Source organism: Pelophylax lessonae (genome assembly GCF_965119305.1).
Source record: "Pelophylax lessonae genome assembly, chromosome: 4".
Taxonomy (NCBI): Eukaryota; Metazoa; Chordata; class Amphibia; order Anura; family Ranidae; genus Pelophylax; species Pelophylax lessonae.
In genome coordinates, this window is record NC_138771.1 from 604,097,704 (window position 1) to 604,121,317 (window position 23,614).

The 23,614-nt window shown below is 45.1% G+C and overlaps 1 protein-coding gene across 5 annotated transcripts in view; it reads left to right on the top strand.

Moving 5' to 3' along the window:
* The window catches only part of ELAVL3 (ELAV like RNA binding protein 3), an 88,913-nt gene that overhangs the window by 33,963 nt on the left and 31,336 nt on the right, over window positions 1–23,614 (top strand). For 4 of the 5 annotated variants that reach the window (XM_082254151.1, XM_082254149.1, XM_082254153.1 and 1 more), the window contains exon 2: window positions 18,269–18,476. In XM_082254151.1, the coding sequence (XP_082110277.1) occupies window positions 18,269–18,476 (208 nt within the window). The remainder of the gene's footprint in view (window positions 1–18,268; window positions 18,477–23,614) is intronic. The other variant, XM_082254150.1, reaches the window with a different exon arrangement.

The following is a 23,614-nucleotide window of genomic DNA, read 5'->3' on the forward strand; positions in this document are numbered from 1 at the left end:
TTATCCGTAACGTGACCTGGATTCCATGATTGCATTGCACAAAAACAGCAGCAAAAATCTCACTAATTGTAGCTAGGTTGTGAATTTTTGATTTTCTTATTTTATATAAATAATTATCAATAAATATGATAAAGGTTTTATACACTTTCCTTCCTAGCTATCCATGTAAAAAATAGTGAAGATGATGGCTTTAACACTATGGTGAAGGGGGTATGAGGACATACAGGTGTATCTAAAAATTAGAATATCATCAAAAAGTTAATTTATTTCAGGAATTCAAATAAAAGAGTGAACCTCCTATTATATAGATTCATTACACACAGAGTGATACATTTCAAGCATTTCTTTTTTTTTAATTTTGATGAATTTGGATTACAGCTAGTGACAACCCAAATTCAGTATTTCAGAAAAGTAAAATATTACATAAGACCAATTAAAAAAAAAAAAAAAAGGATTTTTAATACAGAAATGTTGGCTTACTGAAAAGTATGTCCATGTACAGTATAGTATGCACTCAATATTTGGTTGGGGCTCCTTTTGCATGAATTACTGAATCAATGCGGCGTGGCATGGAGGTGATCAGCCTGTGGCACTGCTGAGGTGTTATGGAAGCCCAGGTTGCTTTGATAGCGGCCTTCAGCTCATCTGCATTGTTGGGTCTGGTGTCTCTCATCTTCCTCTTGAAAATACCCCACAGATTCTCTATAGGCTTTAGGTTAGGCCAGTTGGCTGACCAATCAAGCACAGTGATACCATCATCAATAAACCAGGTATTGGTACTTTTGGCAGCGCGGGCAGGTGCCAAATTCTGCTGGAAAATGGACTATAAATATAAGTTTCATTTTTTTAATTGAATTACTGAAATGTGAGGGGGATGTCACCATCCTTTCAGAAAGATTCCTGGGAATGTTGGTTAGCCCAAACTTTATTTGAAGATGATCTGTGTTAAAAAAAAATCTTCTCTTGAAATATGGGCTACTCAACATTCCATGGGATCTCGTCTGCACGTTGCTACCACCATCGCCCCCTGCAGTATAGAAGCCAGGGGAAAGTTTGGCATAATAACTTTTTTCTCCCAAAGTTTTATTTTTTTGCAATTTAGTGCAGTGCTTCAACAGGGGCGATCACTAAATAGGCAGACCTTGTTTGAAGTGAAAAACATACAGCGACCAATAAGAATTTACTTTGCTGAACTCAGACCAATGCAAAAGGGAATTTAATTGGTTGCTTTGTGTACTTTACTTGCACATAATGGTTGGCTTCTTAAACTGTTATATATTGTAAGTCTTTGTGTCAACAGGGGCTTATGTTGATGGACAAATGCAGTATGATTTCAGGTGCATTCCACTTCATGGGGGCCTTATCAAAGAAATTCTGGCACATCACTATTTAACAGCAAAGCGGTTGTTCTTTATTATAGGCAGTAAAATACAGCCGATAAAATCCCAACACGTTTCGGCCATTTCAGGCCTTAATCATGGGTCATGATTAGGCTCTGAAATGGCCGAAACATGTTGTAATTTTATTGGTTGTATTTCACTGTCTATGGTAAAGTATAGCTGCTTTGCTGTTATATACTGATGTGTCAGCATTTCTTCGTGGATTGTGCAGCAGTGAGGCTCCAGAGACCTTTCAGCCTGAGTACTGGGTTTTAGAGCCACCTTCAGATTGCAGGTTGTAGCGCTGCACCATTTGTTTGCATAGTCCCTTAGCTTGTAAGTACTTATGCCTCGTATAGACGCAACGATTATCGGCCGACCGATCGGCCGTCTTTTGTCCAGTGTTGTTGTGTTGGTTGAAATGTGCTCTAGACTGCACACAAATTTTCTCGGCCAACAAAAACCAACTTCAGAAGTGATGTCATGTGCTGGTTGACTTTCCGTGTGTTTTTTCTTCTCTGGGCATGCCCAGTCTTGCTCATCTGATTTTTGTCTGCCGAAATCTGTACTGACTGACGGAAAATCGGCCGTTGTGTTGACGGCCAACAAAAATTTTATAGCATGCACACCAGATTTTGTTCGGCCGAAAAGTCAGAGTCGGTTGTCGGAAGCATCATACTAAAATCGGCCGATCGTACGTTGGCCGAAAAATTCACGGCCAATAATCGTTGCGTGTGTACGAGGCATTCGATAAAATAGAAGGCTGTATTTTGGCGTAGACTGTGGGCAAAACTTTGAAAGCACTCACCTGACTTGGACTTGCCATTTTAGATATAGTAGAAAATAGTAAAGATACTCTACTGTACTTACTGTACTGTATTTATATATGATTCACTGACATATTTATCTATGCATTTGCGGTTGCTATGGTATGTCTTTATTTGTAGGCATTGTAGTCTGAAGAACATTTAGCAGACTATACATTCTCTGTCCTTCAACAAAGCCTTTCAGGACAGCCATACAGTAGCTGAATTGCTTCTGAATGTGCAGGCTCCGATGCTGTGTTCTTAACCTGGTTTCACCACCTAGAGGCTCGCTGATTTGAAAAAAAAAAAACATGCAAGAGTCCTGAGGCTGCCCTGGTTGCATGTTTAATTCAGGTCAGTAACTCACTAAGTAGTAACAGAAGGATGAAGATGACAGCCCCAAGCTTGCATGTTTAAACAGTTAGTAATTGTGCCTCCCATATTTCTATCTAGACAGGTCCTCTCTCAGTGATATTACTAGACTGTAACCAGATGGTACCTGGTCCCATAACGCATAGCCTTCCTTCAGCTTCCCCATACTAGTCTGTGATTTTGTGGCTTCCCAATGCCAGGTGACGTTTTACATACCTGGTGGACATGTCCCATGCTTGCGCGGTTTTGGACTAAAGTTCAGAAGCTCATTCATTCTTCAATCGCCATTCTACGATTGATTGTTCGATCATCCTCTCCTCAGGGATCCTTGGTATGGTAATAAACCCCCCAGATTTTACTAAAGCCCAATTGGTACCTGGTCCCATAATGCATAGCCTGCCTTCAGCTTTCCCATACTAGTCTGTGATTTCGTGGCTCCCCAATGCCAGGTGACGTTTTACATACCTGGTGGACATGTCCCATGCTCGCACGGTTTTGGACCAAAGTTCAGAAGCTCATTCTTTCTTCGATCATCATTCTGCGATTAATTGTTCGATCATCCTCTCCCCAGGGATCCTTAGTATGGTAATAAACCCCCCAGATTTTACTAAAGCCCAATTCAAACTGGTAACCTACATTTTGTTAGTGGCAAAACAGACTATTGCCAAAGCCTGGAAGAAACAATTTTGAGGAAGTTCATCAGCGGATCGACGGCTTCTTTATTCATGAGAAACTGATCAGCATCCTACTGGACACGCAAAATAAATTCTCCAAGATATGGACCCCATGGATACGATATGCCCATCCGTCATTGTCCCCAGAGAGCTATAACTTATAATACTAGTCCAGAATTGGGGTGCTGGCTTTGGGCATCCCTAACGCTCACCCCCCCTTTCCCTTATCCTGCCTCTCTCTCCCATCTTCCTACTGTGGACATCTTTCCTTTCTCTTTCCTTCTTTCTTATTTCTTGTTGCAGATATTGTTGTTGATTTAGACTTGAAGTCTGGACCTGCTTATTGTTTTGCGGCCTATAGAAATATTACCTGGCCAGGGGCGGACTGACAACTCATGGGGCCCCGGGGCAATAGGAGATCATGGGCCCCCTGTGTCCCCACCCACACAAAGCCTCCCCTCCATATTGCCAAGACAAGACATTTTGGAGGCTTTTCATGTAGTAATGTTTAGTGACAGGACACATAGCAGTCTATGTATGTGGAAATATTTGGTGACTGGACAGTTTGGAGGCTGTGTGTAGTAATGACATAGTAGAAGTTCCTGTATTATATAAAGTCTCCTCAGAGAATTTTGTTATTATAAGATCCTGTGAGGGAGGACGCAAACCTCACAGAGAGGAGAACATTGTGGCGAGGAGGACACATTGCATTATATATGCTCTGTCACCTCAGATGAGCCTCCATCCCTCATATCACCTCAGAGGTCTCCATCCTTTATTTTATCTCAGAGGGAGCCTCCATCAACTTGCACAGCACCATTTCTCCTCTGACAGAACTTTTTCCCGGAGGAGGGTTGCCCACTCTCCCATCGGCCTAGACGGCTCCAGCTGGTGCATGGACCTCACTAATCGGGCAGAGCCGCTGCCGGAAGACAACATTGACCAGGCCAGCCTGACCTCCACTGCCATGCCAGCTATTTACGAGCCCTGAGGGGTTGGCTGGTGGTGCTGCAGGGCCCAGACCAGCTGAACCAGACTATGAGACAGGACTCCCCGTAGCCAGTCCTCAGGAACGCCAACTTCCTCCTCAACCAGGGGCTGTGCAACAGGAACATCAACCTTGTTCCCTGACAAAACATGGAAAATTTACTGAAAGAGCTAATTTTTAACTGACAACCTGAAAAATCACAGAACTCCTATTAGGAATGAAGACAGTGGCGGCTGGTGAAGTTTTAAGATGGGGGGGCGCAAGACCCCGCCCTTCTATTTTGGCCCCTCCCATTTCTCAGAAGCCACACCCCTTATAGACCCCACCCATTTTGTCCCCTGTATTTTGCTTGCGTGAACCAATTCTCCCAATATATCACATATTAAGGGCTCCATCAGTACTAGTATATCCCATAATAGGGAGCAGGGGCCCTATTATGGGATACACTGACAGAGTGGCACAAACCCCACAGTACAGGCCCCTTGTACAAACCCCACAGTACAGACCCCCTAGCACAGACCACACAGTACATGCCCCCTTTCAATGCAGTGACCAGCGTACATGCCCCCTTTCAATGTAGTGACCAGCGTACATGCCCCCTTTCAATGCAGTGACCAGCGTACATGCCCCCTTTCAATGCAGTGACCAGCGTACATGCCCCCTTTCAATGCAGTGACCAGCGTACATGCCCCCTTTCAATGCAGTGACCAGCGTACATGCCCCCTTTCAATGCAGTGACCAGCGTACATGCCCCCTTTCAATGTAGTGACCAGTATACAGGCCCCCTTTCAATGTAGTGACCAGTATACATGCCCCCTTTCAATGCAGTGACCAGCGTACATGCCCCCTTTCAATGCAGTGACCAGCGTACATACCCCCTTTCAATGCAGTGACCAGCGTACATGCCCCCTTTCAATGCAGTGACCAGCGTACATGCCCCCTTTCAATGTAGTGACCAGCGTACATGCCCCCTTTCAATGTAGTGACCAGCGTACATGCCCCCTTTCAATGTAGTGACCAGCGTACATGCCCCCTTTCAATGTAGTGACCAGCGTACATGCCCCCTTTCAATGTAGTGACCAGCGTACATGCCCCCTTTCAATGCAGTGACCAGCGTACATGCCCCCTTTCAATGCAGTGACCAGCGTACATGCCCCCTTTCAATGCAGTGACCAGCGTACATGCCCCCTTTCAATGCAGTGACCAGCGTACATGCCCCCTTTCAATGTAGTGACCAGTATACAGGCCCCCTTTCAATGTAGTGACCAGTATACATGCCCCCTTTCAATGTAGTGACCAGCGTACATGCCCCCTTTCAATGTAGTGACCAGCGTACATGCCCCCTTTCAATGCAGTGACCAGCGTACATGCCCCCTTTCAATGCAGTGACCAGCGTACATGCCCCCTTTCAATGCAGTGACCAGCGTACATGCCCCCTTTCAATGCAGTGATCAGCGTACATGCCCCCTTTCAATGCAGTGACCAGCGTACATGCCCCCTTTCAATGTAGTGACCAGCGTACATGCCCCCTTTCAATGTAGTGACCAGCGTACATGCCCCCTTTCAATGTAGTGACCAGTATACATGCCCCCTTTCAATGTAGTGACCAGCGTACATGCCCCCTTTCAATGCAGTGACCAGCGTACATTCCCCCTTTCAATGCAGTGACCAGCGTACATGCCCCCTTTCAATGCAGTGACCAGCGTACATGCCCCCTTTCAATGCAGTGATCAGCGTACATGCCCCCTTTCAATGTAGTGACCAGCGTACATGCCCCCTTTCAATGTAGTGACCAGCGTACATGCCCCCTTTCAATGTAGTGACCAGCGTACATGCCCCCTTTCAATGTAGTGACCAGTATACATGCCCCCTTTCAATGTAGTGACCAGCGTACATGCCCCCTTTCAATGCAGTGACCAGCGTACATGCCCCCTTTCAATGCAGTGACCAGCGTACATGCCCCCTTTCAATGCAGTGACCAGCGTACATGCCCCCTTTCAATGCAGTGATCAGCGTACATGCCCCCTTTCAATGCAGTGACCAGCGTACATGCCCCCTTTCAATGTAGTGACCAGCGTACATGCCCCCTGCAGAGGTATGGCAGTGGGAGAGATGGGATCAGGCAAAGGGATGGCGGTGGGAGGGATGGTCATGGGATGAGGCAGAGCAGAGGGGGATGGCGGTGGAAAGGCTGGATGGATGGATGGTCATGGCCCATGATGACCATCCATCCAGCCTTTCCATCGCCATCCCCCTCTGCTCTGCCTCATCCCATGACCATCCATCCATCCAGCCTTTCCACCGCCATCCCCCTCTGCTCTGCCTCATCCCATGACTCATGGGATGAGGCAGAGCATAGGGGGATGGCGGTGGAAAAGCTGGATGGATGGTCATGGAGGACTGACAGGACAGGAGGACCACGAGGACTCACCGGTGGTGATGTCTTCTTCCAGCAGATGACCTCCGGTGGTCTGGTCTCCTCTCCGGTGCCGCCGTCACTCCCGTCCGGTGTCCACCCGACTCCATCGCCCGCGGTCCGGTCCACTGCTGCGAGTGACGTCAGCGGGGTCAGCGTTGGATGTCCTGGATGCTGTGATTGGTCCAGGCTGGAGGCTGGACCAATCACAGCCAGGAATCCACGAAGTGGGGGTTTCCAAGGAATCTGCCTTGCGCCCAGGTTACGCCCCCCACGCCCCCCAGAAGGCAGCCAATCGGCGCCTCTTCTGGGTGGTAACCCCACCCCCCCACCCCCTCCACATCGGCTGGCGGCGGCGGCGGCGAACGCAATTTTTTTTTTTTTCAAACTTTATTGCTCGTTTTGCAATCTTTTTTTTTTTTTTTTATCTTTTTTTTTTTTCTTCCTTTTTTCAGGGGGGGCGGCGCCCTGGCGCCCCCTATGCACCGGCCGCCACTGAATGAAGACAATCTGTATTTAAACAGTATAAACACAATATGTAAGCACTGACAACGGTTATAACAAGTAATTTGCCTAATTTACAATTAAAAAGTCAACACAGCATGACAAAAAATCAGCCTCCCTGAAATCAGTTAAAAAAAATTCTGCTATGCAAACTGCAGAGAGCAATGGGCATGACCAGATTATGTCTAAGGCCCCTTTCACACGGGCGCCTCCATTTGACGGACTCCGCTTGCTCAGCAGAAGATCGCTTCGCTGATCCCCGCTGAGCAGGGCAGATGACAGGTCCATCTCTGCTTACTGTACAGAGACAGACCATTCAGAGTCCCGCTCACCTCTTTGGAGGGATCGGGGAAAAACGAACAGCCTGTCCATTTTCATGCGATTATATTTGATCCAATCCGCTGGATGGATGGAAAATAGGACCATCATGCCTCTGGATTTGTTCGCCGCTCCATAGGGGAGAGTGCAATGTCCGATCAGGTCCGTCTGAAAAACTCACAGTTGGACCTGATGGGACAGCCAGTGTGATCGGGGTGTAAGAGTGGCTCAATAGAGAACTGCCTCTTGACCACCTACCTCTAAATGAACAGAGCAGCTACTTGGGTGTGTACACATTGCTGTGATGGTCAATTGATGAGATTTTGGGGGCCTCAACTGCAGCCCCTAACACACCAAAAGGATGTGCATATTATTTAGTGCTAGATATGCCGCAGGAGATGGTCAGTGACTGCCGACCTACCACAGGAGACGGTCAGAGACTGCTGACCTACCAAAGGAGATGGGCAGAGACCGTGAACCTACTATGGGAGACGGCCAGAGACTGCAGACATGATACAGGAAAGAGTCAGAGACTGCAAAATTACTACAGGAGATGGTCAGAGACTGTGGACCTACTACAGAAGATGGTCAGAGACTGCTGACCTACACAGGAGACGATCAGAGACTGCGGACATACTTCTCAAGACGTTCAATGACTGCAGACATACTACAAGAGACAATCAGAGATTGTGGACCTACTACAGGAGAGGATCAGAGACTGCGGACCTACTAAAGGAGATGATCAGAGACACTGCAGACATACTACAGGAGACAATCAGAGACTGCGGACCTACTACAGGAGACAGTTAGCAGGTAAGTATATGTTTTTAATTAAAGAAAAAATAGAACCCTTTTAGAATCACTTTGTCGGAATGTGGTGACTGTTACAGCTGTCCTCTTATCAGTAAAGGGCAGCAGACTGAAGATGAATGGTCATGACAGGGGACTAGACTCCTGGTCCGGACAGCAGCCAGTTCCGTTCTGCCGGGTCTGCTCTGCGCACACCATTGTTCAAACACAGCACACAGGTGGGAGGCAGCAGCAGGAGTTGGGAGTGAGAGACTCCTAAAGCTACAGTGGGAAGCCAGCTTCAGTATTTTTAGAGACAGTTTGACAACACTGCATGGGGCCCCCTCCTGGCCCGGGGCCCTCAGGCAGTGCCCGAATAGTCAGTCCGCCCCTGTACCTGGCTTATCAATACCTACTCTAACTTACAAGCTACAAGTTTTGTTTATTATTATGCAATTTATATTGTTGCATGTATTTACATTCTCAGCAGCTACATTCTAGCTGTCTACTATATTCTTGACAATATCAAAAAGTTCTCACATGCCATGTTTTGTACCTTTATATTTTTTCTATAAAAATCTATTGAAAGTGAAATTACTAGGCAGTCAATACTTTCTGGGTTCCTCACTCTTGCTAAACAAAATTGCAATAAGTATTTAGTAAGCTGTGGACAATCAGGAGCAGCAAATACTTTTAAAACATGCCTTCGCTGACCTCTGTAGCTGCAAGCACTGTGGAGAAAATCATTCTCAAAGTTTCACAAAAACTTTCACTTTGGTTTTCAGCAGTTCAACTCACCCTACTCCCCCTCCCAGCAATGTCTCAGCATTCTGCCACCCTTCTAATCTCTAATGTGAACACAAAGTGGGAGCACAGGAAGAGGGTAGAGTAGAATGCTGAGACCCCACTTGAACAACTTCATTGCTTCTCTTGCGAACATTTGCCATATCTAAAATAAAATAAAATAAATGTATTATATTACAGCTCACCAGTCCTTAACTGAGGTACCTGCATTTGTTTTTTTTTAAGCTTTATTCTTACCTGGTAATCCTTTGAATAACACACTTCCTGTTCCTGGGTGGCTACACTCACTCCTCCACTGTATCTATGGAAGTAGCCATGGTTGCCACCCAGGCTGGACTTCAAATGTGTATATTTGTCCATCTCCCTTGCATAGGAAGCGATGGGACTAGTAGGCAAGATCAACAGGTGTTTTCTGTACTTGCTGAAAATGTTCTTAGCTTGAAAAAAGAAAATGAATGCTCCACCACATCTAAGGGCTGGTAAGCCGCAATATATTACATTTCTGTTTTCAGGTTTACGTAAGCTTTAAGGCCTCATGGACACAGAACATTAGGTCTTTAAGTAGGATCTTGCTTGTAGTTTTTACTTACCCGATCCTCCGCTCCCCTGGGATGGCGCTTGCTTATGCTCCGGCAGTGGACTGTCCCTCGCCATTAAAAAAAGTTTGCCTTTTCTCAAAAAATGAAAAGGTAAACTAACAACCACCCTGCACTTACTTCTATGGGTGATTATCTATCACTGCCCAGGCATCCGGTGCAGTGGTCTGGGATTTGAATGCTCCACCTTTCTATCCTTAGGGCTTCTGGGAGAGATCAGAGCAATTCAGTTCTGTCATGTTCTGCCATGTGACCACTTTAACCAATCAGAATTTCTATGATCCATCCTGGTAAACTTACACTTTAAGGATGAATTTCTCATTGCGGCTGCAGCTGCAGAGGTTAGTGAGGGCTTGCATTATTACTATTCTTTTTTACAAGTATTCGCACAGCACTGTATATTCACATCAGTCCCTGCTCTCAAGGAGCTTACAATCTAAGCATACCTCACAACTTTTTGAGATGGGAATGAGGGACACCTATCAGCAAAACTATGAAGGCATAGAACACACCCCCTGCCACACCCCCTTAAAGGAGAAATTAAGAAAAAGTTTAAGTGATTGTAAATTCTTGTTTTTTTTTCTATTAAAATAACAAACATTTTATACTTACATGCTCTGTGAAGTGGTTTTGCACAGACCAGCCCAGAGCCTAATCTTCTCGGGTCTCCTGGCCCCTCCCTCCTGTTGAGTGCCCCCCAAAGCAAGCGGCTTTCTATGGGGGCACACGCGCCGAGCTACAGCTTTGTGTATCCATTCAGACACGGAGCTGCCGTTTGGCCCCACCCCTCCCCTCTCTCTCCTAATTGGCTAACTGAGTTTGATTGACAGCAGGGAGAGCCAATGGCCCCGCTGTTGTGTCTCAGCTAACCAGGAGAAATAGTCCCGGATGGCTGAGGCGCTTGTGGACATCGCTGGATAGAGAGGGGGCTCAGACTAGTATTAGGGGGGCTGCTGCACACAGAAGGCTTTTTATCCTAATGCATAGAATGGATTAAGGCCCCTTTCACACATTCGGACCGATCGGACATGCTGTCCATTTTCATCCGAACTTCCCATAGAGGAGAGCGGGACTCTGACAGGTCCGTCTCTGCACAGTGAGCGGAGATGGACCTGTTATGCGCCTGCTCATCGGGGATCAGTTGAGCAATCCCCTGCTGAGCAAGCAGAGTCTGTCAAAATGGAACTGCATTGATTCTGACACAGAAAAGCCGCTCAGGTGAGACAAAACATTCCAGTGCGAGTCGGATCCGCCATCCATAAACTTCACAGTCAAAAGAGAAAAAATAACCGCATTCCGGAACTTGATGAAAACATCGAAGCATTTATTCCTCACCATAGATAAAATACAGACAGTACATCACAGGGACATGCGAAAGGTTGACGCGTTTCACGATACTGGAGATCGCTTATTCATAACCATGGCGATCTCCAGTATCGTGAAACGCGTCAACATTTTGACTTTACGACCCCTTTAAACCCACAAGTGTTTTTTTTTTACCACTATTATTCCTTTATCCTGACTTTTGAAATTTACAAATGCAGCAATTTAGAGATTGGATGAAAGGTTTAGCACTTTTTGAAAGATAAAAAGTGCATTTTATATATAACTATATAGATCAGACCAAAATGAGGGACAAAGAGGAACTTTGTTTCTAAATCAGGGACAGTTCCTCAAAATCAGGGACAGTTGGGAGCTACTGTATGTCTTAGGTCCATAACTCACAAACATACACATACTAGGTCCAATTTACCTACCGGCATGTCTTTGGAATGTAGGAGGAAATCCACACAGACACAGGGAGAATGTGCAAACTCCAGGCATGTAGTGCCTCGGTTGGGGTTCAAACCAACCCTGCTAGGCAGAAGTGCTAACCACTTAAGGCTGGTACACACCATAAGAAAATTGGGCGAATATTTTCGCCCAAAGAATTTTCGTACAATTTTCATATAGTGTGTACACAACTTTCTACAGCCGATTCAGAATTTTCGTACAAAAATTCTCAAAGGGACAAACTCCAAAATTTTTCTCGTTACGGGAAAAAAAATTAACGATTTTCGTTTAATGTGTACCATTTATGTATGATATTTGTACAACAAAAGTCAGAAAAGAAAGACTGCGCATAATCAGAAACAATAAACAACAGCAAAAAAGGCCTTTGTCTTCCGAAAACTTTCGTATGAGTTTTCGTTCATCGGTTCCGATTTGCTGTAAAACGAGGAAAATCGGACGATCGTTCGCCCGATTTTCTTATAGTGTGTACCCCACTTTAGCCACTGTACTGCCCACTAAAGCATTAAAGCACGTTTCAGCCTTGTTAATTATAAGTCAATATTAGAATGTCCACAGCCACATCTAGTCTTAAGTTATGGTTGGAGGACTAAAAAAAAAAAATTGTCAAAAATAGGCAATAACAGATCAAACAAAGAAAAGGGCAGAGGCTTTATATGCCATTATAAATTAGCATGAAGAAACACGAAGTGAATCTAATGTGTGCACACATTTTCTACCCTTAAATCTGGGCCTTGTTTGGTGGACATCACGGACATTTGACAACTGTGCCCGGGAGAAGCGTCGCTCGGATAGTATGAACACGTCTGATACCAGGGCTCACGTATCTGGGTCAGTGACAATGATTGCCAAGTTAAAGAACTGTCAGTATTTCCTTCTTCGATAAGAATCCGCTCGGAGGGGTTTTAATGCGGCCTTGTCGTTAACCCTCCCGCCGCCGTCTAGCAGGATTTTAGTAATGGGTTTAAAGCCTTATCTCTTTTTCTCTCACTGTTTATTTCTTAATCCCAGCCTGGAGGATGAAAAGGGTCTTTATGGCCTAATTCGGCTGAAATCTCGTTAAAGTCGTCCTGCTTACTCGCGACTGCCATGCTAATTACATGGGGCGGCTGGCTCGCTGGCTTGACAGATGCTGCTCACTGCTGCCGCTCCCTCCGCTCTCACCCAGTGGCGTAGCGCGGGGGGTGCAGGGGGGGCCAGCCGCACCGGGCGCAACATCTGGGGGGGCGCATCCACAATGTCACTCTGTCTGTCTGGCTCTGACATACACAGTTCACACACTGTCTGCGGCTGCCTCCATCTTTAGGCTGGGAGATGTCCAGTGCGGCTGCCCTATGGCTGAAAATAGTGGGTCGGGGCTGGACTGTGCCTCACCTGTCCATTGGTGTAGGGTGGGGTGGCGTTGCAAGCCAAGCCCCGCCTATGCCGCCTCTCCTCACTGCTCAGTCAGTTTAGCAGGCAGTGATTCAGCAGCCTGGCGCTGTCACAAAGTGTTTTTTTTTAATCACCTTATTAGAGCCAGAGGCTCTAATAGGCTTCAAAAAAGGGTGGACCTGGGGCGCAGAGCAGTGCGCCCCGAGCCCACCCATTGTGTGACAATAGCGAATGAAAATTCGCTATTGTCACACGGATCCTCCTCCTGGTAAATCAGGAAGCGGGTCTGAGACCCGCTTCCTGATTGGCCAAAATGCGAACGCATGCCATTGGCCGAGGAGGAGGCGGGAAGACTCGAGGAGATGCGGGGGACTGAAGAGAAGCCGTCGCTGCAGGTAAGTCTCTCTGCATTGAAAGGGGCACACTGGTCTCTCTGCATTGAAAGCGGGCACGCTGGTCATTCTGCATTGAAAGGGGGCACGCTGGTCTCTCTGCATTGAAAGGGGGCACGCTGGCCACTCTGCATTGAAAGGGGGCACGCTGGTCTCTCTGCATTGAAAGGGGGCACGCTGGTCTCTCTGCATTGAAAGGGGGCACGCTGGTTATTCTGCATTGAAAGGGGGCATACTTGTCTCTCTGCATTGAAATGGGGCATGCTGGTCATTCAAACTTGTATTTAGATGCATTTTACTTTATTTACATCAGTATTTTCATAACAAACAATACATGTGCTTAGGGGGTAAGAGTTTCTATAACTAATCGAGTGGAAGAGACTCGAGTGCTAAAATCTTGCGGGTTAGGGGGCTCAAATTACTTGCCTTGCCCCAGGTGCTGACAACCCACGCTACGCCACTGCTCTCACCACAACCATCCACAATGTATCCGGTGCCTGAGAATTTCCCATTAATAGCAGGAAGGAAAGCTCAGCATGGCTGCCTGATTACTGCACGTTTACAGTGCTAATCCGGACAGCCAGAATATTACAAAAAATCCAAGGCCTTATTTAGCGATGAACGAGAGTTTTTGTCTTTCTCTTCCACTGGAAATGTTAGTGGCATAGAAAAGAAAGATGTGGTGTAAAAAAAAAAAAAAAAAAGGGCAGATGTCTTGCAGCGCCGCAGTCCTTTCACGGTTGCAGCGGCCTGTGAAAAAAGATTACCAGGGAATAAGGAGAAGGCCGACATGCTTCAACAAGTTTTATTTGTCACTGTCGGGACAAAACACATGTTCTATTCTCAGGCTTCGCCACAGTGGATGCATTTCATGAATGTGACAGAAAAGTGACAGTTAAGACACTAACGGGCTTATCCAGGGAGCAGAGTGCAGTAATCCTCGGCAGACAATCAGAATTCGTTCTACTAAAGTCAGACCGGCACAAGATGGATATTATGAGCCTGATTCATCAAGCTGTAATATTGTTTAAGGCGCGCCAGTTAAGGCATGCTTAGGATAATCTTGATTGAGAAGCCACTTTAGCATGCCTTAAGCATACTTTAAACCAAACTTGTGCTTTGCCCATGCAGAGCCAAGCAACAGGTTTGAAATAATGCCCAGCTCCAGGATTTTTGCAATCATTGCAAGGGTTTAATTGATTAATACGTGTAGGGGTGCAGAATATTCTTACAGGTATTTATATAGTGCTTTACGTATACAGTATCTCACAAAAGTGAGTACACCCCTCACATTTTTGTAAATATTTTATTATACCTTCATGTGACAACACTGAAGAAATGACACTTTGCTACAAAAAGGTGATGGACTGGCCAAGCATGTCGCCAGACCTAAACCCTATTGAGCATCAGTGGGACAAAAGGAATGTGGAGGAGCGCAAGGTCTCTAACATCCACCAGCTCTGTGATGTCATTATGGAGGAGTGGAAGAGGACTCCAGTGGCAACCTATGAAGCTCTGGTGAACTCCATGCCCAAGAGGGTTAAGGCAGTGATGGAAAATAATGGTGGCCACACAAAATATTGACACTTTGGGCCCAATTTGGACATTTTCACTTAAGGGTGTACTCACTTTTGTTGCCAGCGGTTTAGACATGATTGGTTGTGTGTTGAGTTATTTTGAGGGGACAGCAAATTTACACTGTTAGAGCCGGTTCACACTGAGGCGACACGACTCCTTACTACTTCGGGGGCGACTTGTGCATTACCATGCACCACGACTTCGGAGCGACTTGCAGGGACTTCACATAATGGAAGTCTATGCAAGTCGCTCCGAGGTCGCCCCGAAATAGTACAGGACCCTTTTTCTAAGTCGGAGCGACTTGTGTCGCTCCTATTAGAACGGGTCCTGTAGCGGTCAATGGACCGTGAGGGATCACGACTTGTCAGGCTGACAAATCGCCTGACAAGTCGCGCTAGTGTGAACCGGCTCTTATACAAGCTGTACACTCACTACTTTACATTGTAGCAAAGTGTAATTTCTTCAGTGTTGTCACATGAAAAGATATAATAAAATATTTACAAAAATGTAAGGGGTGTACTCACTTTTGTGAGATACTGTATATCATACATCTCCATCAGTCCCTGCCCTTAGGTTGCTTACAATCTAAGATCCCTACCTAAAGCTGGCTATAGACGATTTGAATCTCGACCGATTCAGCAGGGACCGCTGTGATTCAAACCATGTATGGGCAGGCTGAATTTACCCAAGTTGATCGATTGGGTACAACCAACCTGTCTAATTTTTCATGCGATTATTACTAGTGGCTATTAAAGCTGCTAGCAGTAATCACTGTGTTCTCCTGACCGGAATGGCTCTCCACTAGTGCAGTGACCCCAGGCATGGAACCGTAGACACCTAATGTAAAGAAATGTCACCAGCACACCAAGAATTTCTCAAATGGGCACAAAACTTTTTTAGGTGCTCATCTGGTACATACAAAGGTAATGTTTCAGAGCCATGTAGGGCCCCTTCATCAGGCAAGTGACCTGACGAAGGGACCCTGCGTGGCTCTGGAACGTTGTCTTTTTATGTAGCATGTGACCACATAATAAAGCTTTGGACCCGTTTGAGGAATTCTTGGTGTGCTGGTGACATTTCTTCGCATTGGGTGTATGGTAAGAAACCAACCCCAACACCCAACGCCCATCAAACCCCAAATAATCTTTTTTAATCCTGATGTTGGCCCTTAAAGCACATTCTCATCTTTTTTTTGCTCACATAGACTCACATAGAGTTATTCTATGTGACAAAGCTGTAGCTGGGTAATTAGCCCAACATTGTCACATCGGAACAGAGAGAATGCCCTCAGCCATTTGTAAGCTCCAACTGGAGCGACTGAGAACTTACATGGGCTGCTATTTTTGGATTGCTGGGGTCACTCAGAGGTGATCCATCAAACTCCAAAATCTCTGTTGCCAGATATGTTGTCTAACAATGTTGGCAGTGGTCATTTCCGTCTCAAGATATATCCATAAGTGACCAGATTCTAACTAGAGTTTGATATTGGGTGTTGGATGGAGAAGTTGGGATCAGTCTGTGGGCAGCCAAAGTCAGCATAGAAGCCGGAAGATTCAAGCTGTGACTGCCCACATGCCAATGTTAGGCTACATTTATTTAGGACTTGGATTGCATGCTATTCTCTATTTTGCTGTCAGCACCCACCAGAGGAAGCCATTGAATTGGACAGCATTTTGCAATGCCTGAAGAACATGGAAATATGGACACTTGAGAACTCAATGCCACTTTTCTCCTTTTGGTACTCATGCGAACATAGCCTTAAGCCCCTTACACAAGGGCACAATATCGGGGGGTATTGGCCGGTTCAATACAAACCGGCTGATATTCGGCCAATGTGCGCGGTAGCCGGGCCAACAGAAGCTGACCAATTGTCCAGCTTCATTCAAAGGGGTATGACTGAAAAAGGTCTGCAAAGCCGCAACCGATCAGCGCTCTTAGCCAAAGGGTGAGAGCGTTGACCGCTGTGTTCTGGCATCCCCCTGTCAGAACACAATAGCTCAGCGGGGAGATCGCTGTACTAACATCAGATTATTAGTACAGGATCTCCTTCCGAGTTTTTTTTTTCGTTCATCCCGCTGGGTTGACTGAAAAAAGAAACTGCTAGTGTGTACCAGGCTTTACTGTACCCCCATGTTTATGACTTTAACAGATACCCCACCCAGCTGCCAGGGCTATTATTTCACTGTATACAACCAAAGTATTCAAGGCTAATGAAGTTCCTTTACTGGAGCAGAAAAATTAGAGCTGCGCTGGCAAAGGATCGGACTAGAGTCTTCCGAGTCTGTGTATTCTTTGAGAATAAATAACTTCACACAAGAAGCAGCTAGAAAGGTTGGTTTGTTTTAAAGCTGCTTTTTAGGAATGTATAAACAGTCTAAAGCTAAAGTTTATTGTGCTTATATTTTGTTTTTCCGGGTTCCTCTTCACCCTGTCATCGAAATGATAATGAAATGATTAAATAAAGCCTTTTTGTTTTCATTACATACCTTATTTTAGACCCAGTGACATCATCACTTTGTGCTTCCCTATGCAATGCAGGCAGATTAGGGATGGTGGCAGGAGCATCAGGAGCAGCTGGCAGGGTGCTGTACATAGCATCCTGAAAACAAGAAGCTATGGTAAGGCCCACATGTGATGCGGAGTCTCCATGATTAAAAGAACTGAATTCCAATGAATGGAAAGCGTGGGCCAGGGAAAGTTAGCGAGGAAGGAAAGTGTTAGATGATTCTGGACGTCCTCCAGCCAGGAAATGATGCAGACTCCATCTGACTTGTTGCATCTTCCAATGCACATTGTGAGAAACTCACAGGGTGCAGTGAAATCAGAGTAAGCAATTTCAGTACAGGAGAAGGGCCTGTACAACAATGCAAGACTGAAAGTAAGGCCGGAGGTCAGATTCAATGTCCATAGATGTGACAGGTTTTCTGGTGGGGTGATCTCGCTGAAGGAGTTCCTAGAACAGTGATGGTGAACCTTGGCACCCCAGATGTTTTGGAACTACATTTCCCATGATGCTTAACTATACTGCAGAGTGCATGAGCATCATGGCAAAAGTAATACTGGGGTGCCAAGGTTTGCCATCACTATCCTAGAATATAAAAAACAGTGGGTGATTCATCTGACCATTGGCCATCCATAACAGATAAATGAGTTTTGGTTGGGTTAGCACTTTAATTTGATAGAGTAATACAAATGAGTCATCCTGATGAATGTGTCCTGACTGACATTAGTTGGTGACGGGAACTTTGATGAGCTCACTGGTTTATAGTAAGTGCACTGATGTGACAAGATTTTCCTGAATCCAATCATGTAATCAGTAATGGGAACCTAACAAGGCCACCAATGACCTCGTGGCCATTAAAGATGACTTCATCCATTTTCTAGATGACATAATATGAACTGCACTGTCATGGCTGACATGACCACCTTGTACATTTATTTGATGGATGCTGACGTCTTGCCTTTCCTCTTCTTCTCTTCCCTCCAGCAGATAATCAGCACCATGGAAACACAGGCCAGTAATGGTCCCGGCAGCGTGGGCATCCTCAACGGCACAAATGGGGCCGCAGACGACAGCAAAACCAACCTGATCGTCAACTATCTTCCACAAAACATGACACAGGAGGAATTCAAGAGCCTGTTCGGCAGTATTGGAGACATTGAATCTTGCAAGCTGGTCAGAGACAAAATTACAGGTGAGTTGCATAATTTTTTATGTCACATGTCATTCATCTTCCATCAAAAACATCATAGACACCACGATGCCTCTTTACTTTATATAATCATTTCTAGTTAAAGCAGAACTCAACTCCCAGCACTTGACTTAAAGTAAAAGAAAATTATAACTATTCTTAAAAAAATGTTCCTCCCCTTTCCTCCTACCTTTCCTGCCTAACCTGTATAAAAAAGATCTATGTACTTACCTATATTCAGTCTGCTCTGGCCCAGTCACGTCATCCTACAGCTCGGTGGAGAGCTTGACAATAGCTGTGGAATCATGACATCACCCATAGGCTCCCATGGCCTTGCAGTTGTCGGCGCTCCCTCCTCTCCCCTGCAGCAGCAGCTCACTGACACAGGAATGCTGAAGCTGCAGGATGACATGACCAGAGCGGATCAAAAAGACGTACACACACCTTTTTTATACCGGTTAGGCAGGACAGGTAGAAGGAGGAGGAAGGAACTTTTTTTTAGGAATAGTTATAGTTAGGGGGCTTGGGTCAACAATGGACTGCACTGATATTAATATTGTTGTATTACTTATGAATAACTAATTTGTAGTGGCAGTTAGTGGTCAGTAATTTGTGTTAGCTGAGGGGAGGTTTGCATCTTTTGCAGGGCTTTTCATGTTACAAAATGTTATGGTGCTTTCAGGTAATTAGAAGTTTGACTACTTTAAGGGCTTAAAAAGTGCTGGTTGAAGATTTGCAAATGCTTGCCAAATCAGATGCTTTAGTATTCCTTATACACTTATAGGCTGTGTGCCTAGTTGAGTTGAAAGTGACAGGGTTTCTTAAATTCCATCCTGCCCAAACACACACCAATACTTTCCGAGAGCTCCCCTGTTGCCCCATCCAGCTACCCCCTGTAAGCTGTGTGTCGGATCCTACAGAGCAGCGGTCTCCAACCTTCAGGCACCAGGGACTGGTTTCATGGTGGCCAATTTCCCGGGGGGGGGGGGGGAGTGGTTGTTTGATGAATGGGATGGGTATGGGATATTCACAGATTCTGTCCTCAGCCCCCCTTCACACCACAACCCCCCTTTGCACCACAGTCCCCCATTTATTTCAGTGTCCTCAGTTCCCCTTCACATCACAGCCCCCCTTTACATTACAGGGTCCCCTTTACATTACAGTGCCCTTTTACATTATTGTAATGGGGACTGCTCTGTAAAGGGGCCACTGTGATGTAAAGGCGACTGCACTGTAAAGGGGGCACTGTGATGTGAAGGGGACTGTACTGTAAAGGGGGCGCTGATATGTAAAGGGGCACTGTGATAAAAAGGGGACTTCTCTGTAAAGGGTGCACTGTAATGTAAAGTATGTAAAGGGGGTATTGTGATTGTAAAGGGGACTATTCTGTAAAAGGGGGGCCTGTGAAGTAATGATTACAGTCCCCTTTCCTCTCTCCCTATTCTAATCCATGCCTCCCCTGATTAGGACTCTTACCTTTGGCAGGGCAGAGGCTGTGCTTAGTCCACACGTCCTCTCCTGGATCCACCTCTCCAATTCCATTTGAATTCGAACTGTAAACATATTTCTGAAATCAAAGACTGTGTGTTATTAGTGTATTATTTGGAAATAATGCTGTATTTTGTTATGCCAAAGATGATTTAATGATTTATTGTAATCATTTGATGAAGATTTTTCTTTTGTTCGCTTTGCCGCATTCGTTTTAAAAAAAAATCAAAAATTTTCGATTCAACCGATTTTAAATTCATCGGTTCAAAACTATAAATTTAGAATCGGTTGAGTACCAAAAAAATTTAGAATCGGTTGAATACCAAAGAATTGGAAAATTCAAAGAAAATTCAAAAAAGACATAAAACGAATTCCGAATATGAATTCCAAAACGAATCCTGAATATGAATTGAACAAATCAACCAAATTTAACAAAACTAAATAACTAGATTAACGAATCGAATGAAACTATTTTTTTCATCATGTCTACCAGGAACAAACATACAGATTAGAAAGTCAGAGTATAGTAAGATCTCCTAATCAACTGATGACAGAAGTCAATCCTTTAGAATGGTGTGAAAACAAGCGTGCGCTATCCCTTTCAATCTGATAATCAAACAGGTGCAACAAAAATATGATATATACAAAATTGCATACAAATACATTTATAAATTCCTGTGTATTAAGATTCATAAATGTGCAAAATAAATGGCCATACAATCAAAATAGTCCATCATTAGTAAATTCATATTAGATCATGATATATCCGAGTGCTTCCAGAGTGCTCAGTGCTCCAAACATATGTAAAGTGCTCCAGTGCGAATAAGGCGCTCTTCAAAGAAGTATAATTGGCCTCTTATCAGACATGGGGGATCTCAAATTATAGAGATCAAACAGTTCTAAACATCTCTCCTGGATAGCCGACACTCTCACAATCAGGCATCCAGTTAGCTAAGTGACCCCATCAGTAGGATATAGCTACAGTGTCCCCACTGTTGGAGTGTATGCCTGGTATCTTACTCCTCGTCCATGCAATCAGTAGCCATGCACATTAGATATTACGCTATGTGGCTTCTCCTTCTTATTTAATGTGCATGGCTGCTGATTGTGTGGACAGTGTGGAGTAAGATACCAGGCATACACTCCAGCAGTGGGAACACTGTAGCTATTTCTTACTGACGGGGTGACTTAGCTAACTGGGCGCCTGATGGTGAGAGTGTCGGCTATCCAGGAAAGATGTTTAGAACTGCTTGATCTCTATAATTTGAGATACCCCCTGTCTGGTAAGAGGCCAATTATACTTTTTAGAAGAACACCTCATTCGCACTGGAGCACTTTACATATGTTTGGAGCACTGAGCACTCTGGAAGCACTCGGATATATCATGATCTAATATGAATTTACTAATGATGGACTATTTTGATTGTATGGCCATTTATTAACCACATTTATGAATTTTAGTAATGCACATGAATTTATAAATGTAAGCAATGGTTGCACTGGTTTGGTTATCAGATTTAAAGAGATAGTGCACTCTTGTTTTCACGGTGTCTTTATTCCAGTATTCAGGAATTAATTGCAGCAGTCCCATTTCAATATCATCTACCTATTTCAACATCATCTAGCGTAAGGTTTATTTATGATTAAATGCCTAAAGCTGAATACACACTATACAACTTTTGTTGGTAGATTTCCATTAGATTTACCTTCAACTATGTAGTGCAAGGGCCTGCCTGATTGCATACAGATTGAAAGTGTTTAGGTCTGACCACATATTATATGGTTTTGGTAAATCTAAAGAAAATCGTATAGTGTGTATCCAGCCTTAGAATAGGGTCTCCCAACTGGTGTTCCCACAAAGGTTGCCATGGGTTCATTGAGCATTGATAGATTTGTCTCCCACTTACAATGACCACCAATGTAAGAAGACAGTTTTCCACTGACATACAATGTGATGGGTCACTTCTTCACTTACGGCCAGTGTACAGGAACAGTTCTCCACTAACCACCAGTGTAGGAGGACAGTACAGTTTTCACAATCTGTGATTCTTTTATGGGCATTATTATTATTTGTTTTATTTTAGGATCATTATTGTCTTATATAGCAGGGGGTGGTGTAAAATGACCAACTCTGGTGGTTAAGTGCTCTAGGTTTGCCACATTCTTCATTCTTTGATTTAAGCCCTCCTACAACTTACTGATCATGCTGATGTACTTTGAGCTGGAGATATACCGTATATACTCGAGTATAAGTCGACCCGAATATAAGCTGAGGCCCCTAATTTTACCACAAAAAAGTGGGAAAACTTATTGACTCGAGTATAAGCCTAGGGTGGGAAATGCAGCAGCTACTGGACCCAACTGGACCACCAGGAGACACAAAACAGGGGCTGCGGACATGGTACAGGAAATGGCGCAGGTCATGGTATAGGCATGGCACAGGTCATGGTAAGGGCATGGCACAGGTCATGGCACAGGTCATGGTATAGGCATGTCACAGGTCATGGTACAGGCAGGGCACAGGTCATGGTACAGGCAGGGCACAGGTCATGGTACAGGCAGGGCACAGGTCATGGTACAGGCATAGCACAGGCATTGCACAGGTCATGGTACAGGCATGGCACAGGTCATGGCACAGGAATAGCACAGGTGATGGTATAGGCATGGCACAGTAGGTACCGGCATGGCACAGTATGTACAGGCATGGCACAGTAGGTATAGACATGGCACAGTATGTACAGGCATGGCACAGTAGGTATAGGCATGGCACAGTAGGTACAGGCATGGCACAGTAGGTACAGGCATGGCACAGGAGATGCAGTGCTGCAGGCATGGTACAGGAGAATGTCCTGTACCATGCCCGCAGCACTGCATGAGGAAATGCAGGGGCTGCGGAGGAGTCTCACTTACCTTTCGGTGAGGCACCTTCGATTTAAAAATCGCGCCGCCCGGCGCCAATACATCACAGCGAATGCGCCGCCGATGCTCGGGAAAGCCCGTACACGTTCGGCTATTCCCGGGCATGCGGCACATGAGCGGTGGCACGTCACCGAGGGGGGCATTTTCAGCATGAAAAAACATGCTGAAAATCTCGGCTTATACTCGAGTATATACGGGAATCATTTTTACACAGTGTTCCCTAAATAGCAGTAGTAGTCACATTCAATTGGACCCATTATGTAGTACTAAAGACCTTTCATAGCTTCTCCAAGCCACTTCTTCGGTTCTTCAGAACTTCAGTGGTTTGGGAGAGCAAGGAAATGTCTTCAACATTACTGAACAAGTCCAGTTGACCAACTACTATTTGATATAAAGTATATCAGGGTAATAGTCCAGTAGTCTGCACCCTTAAAGAAAAGATGGCAGTGGCAACTCTCATATTGCTGCCCTCAAAGGTTCATCCTAAACATTTAGATTTAATAGATCTGTTGGTATATGTATGCCTAAATCTGGATTTTATGTGCCAGGTTCCTCAGGGATATGATATTCATATAAAGGCTGGCCATCTACTTTAAAGTGATCCCTTTCTAAGTAGCCTGTTTTACTGGCCAAATGCTAAATACTTTACCAAATGGACATACATCATGCCGCACTTAAAGTGCAAAGCTGGCCATAGATAAGTCCATTTTTTTTTGTTCAACCAGTAGATTGAA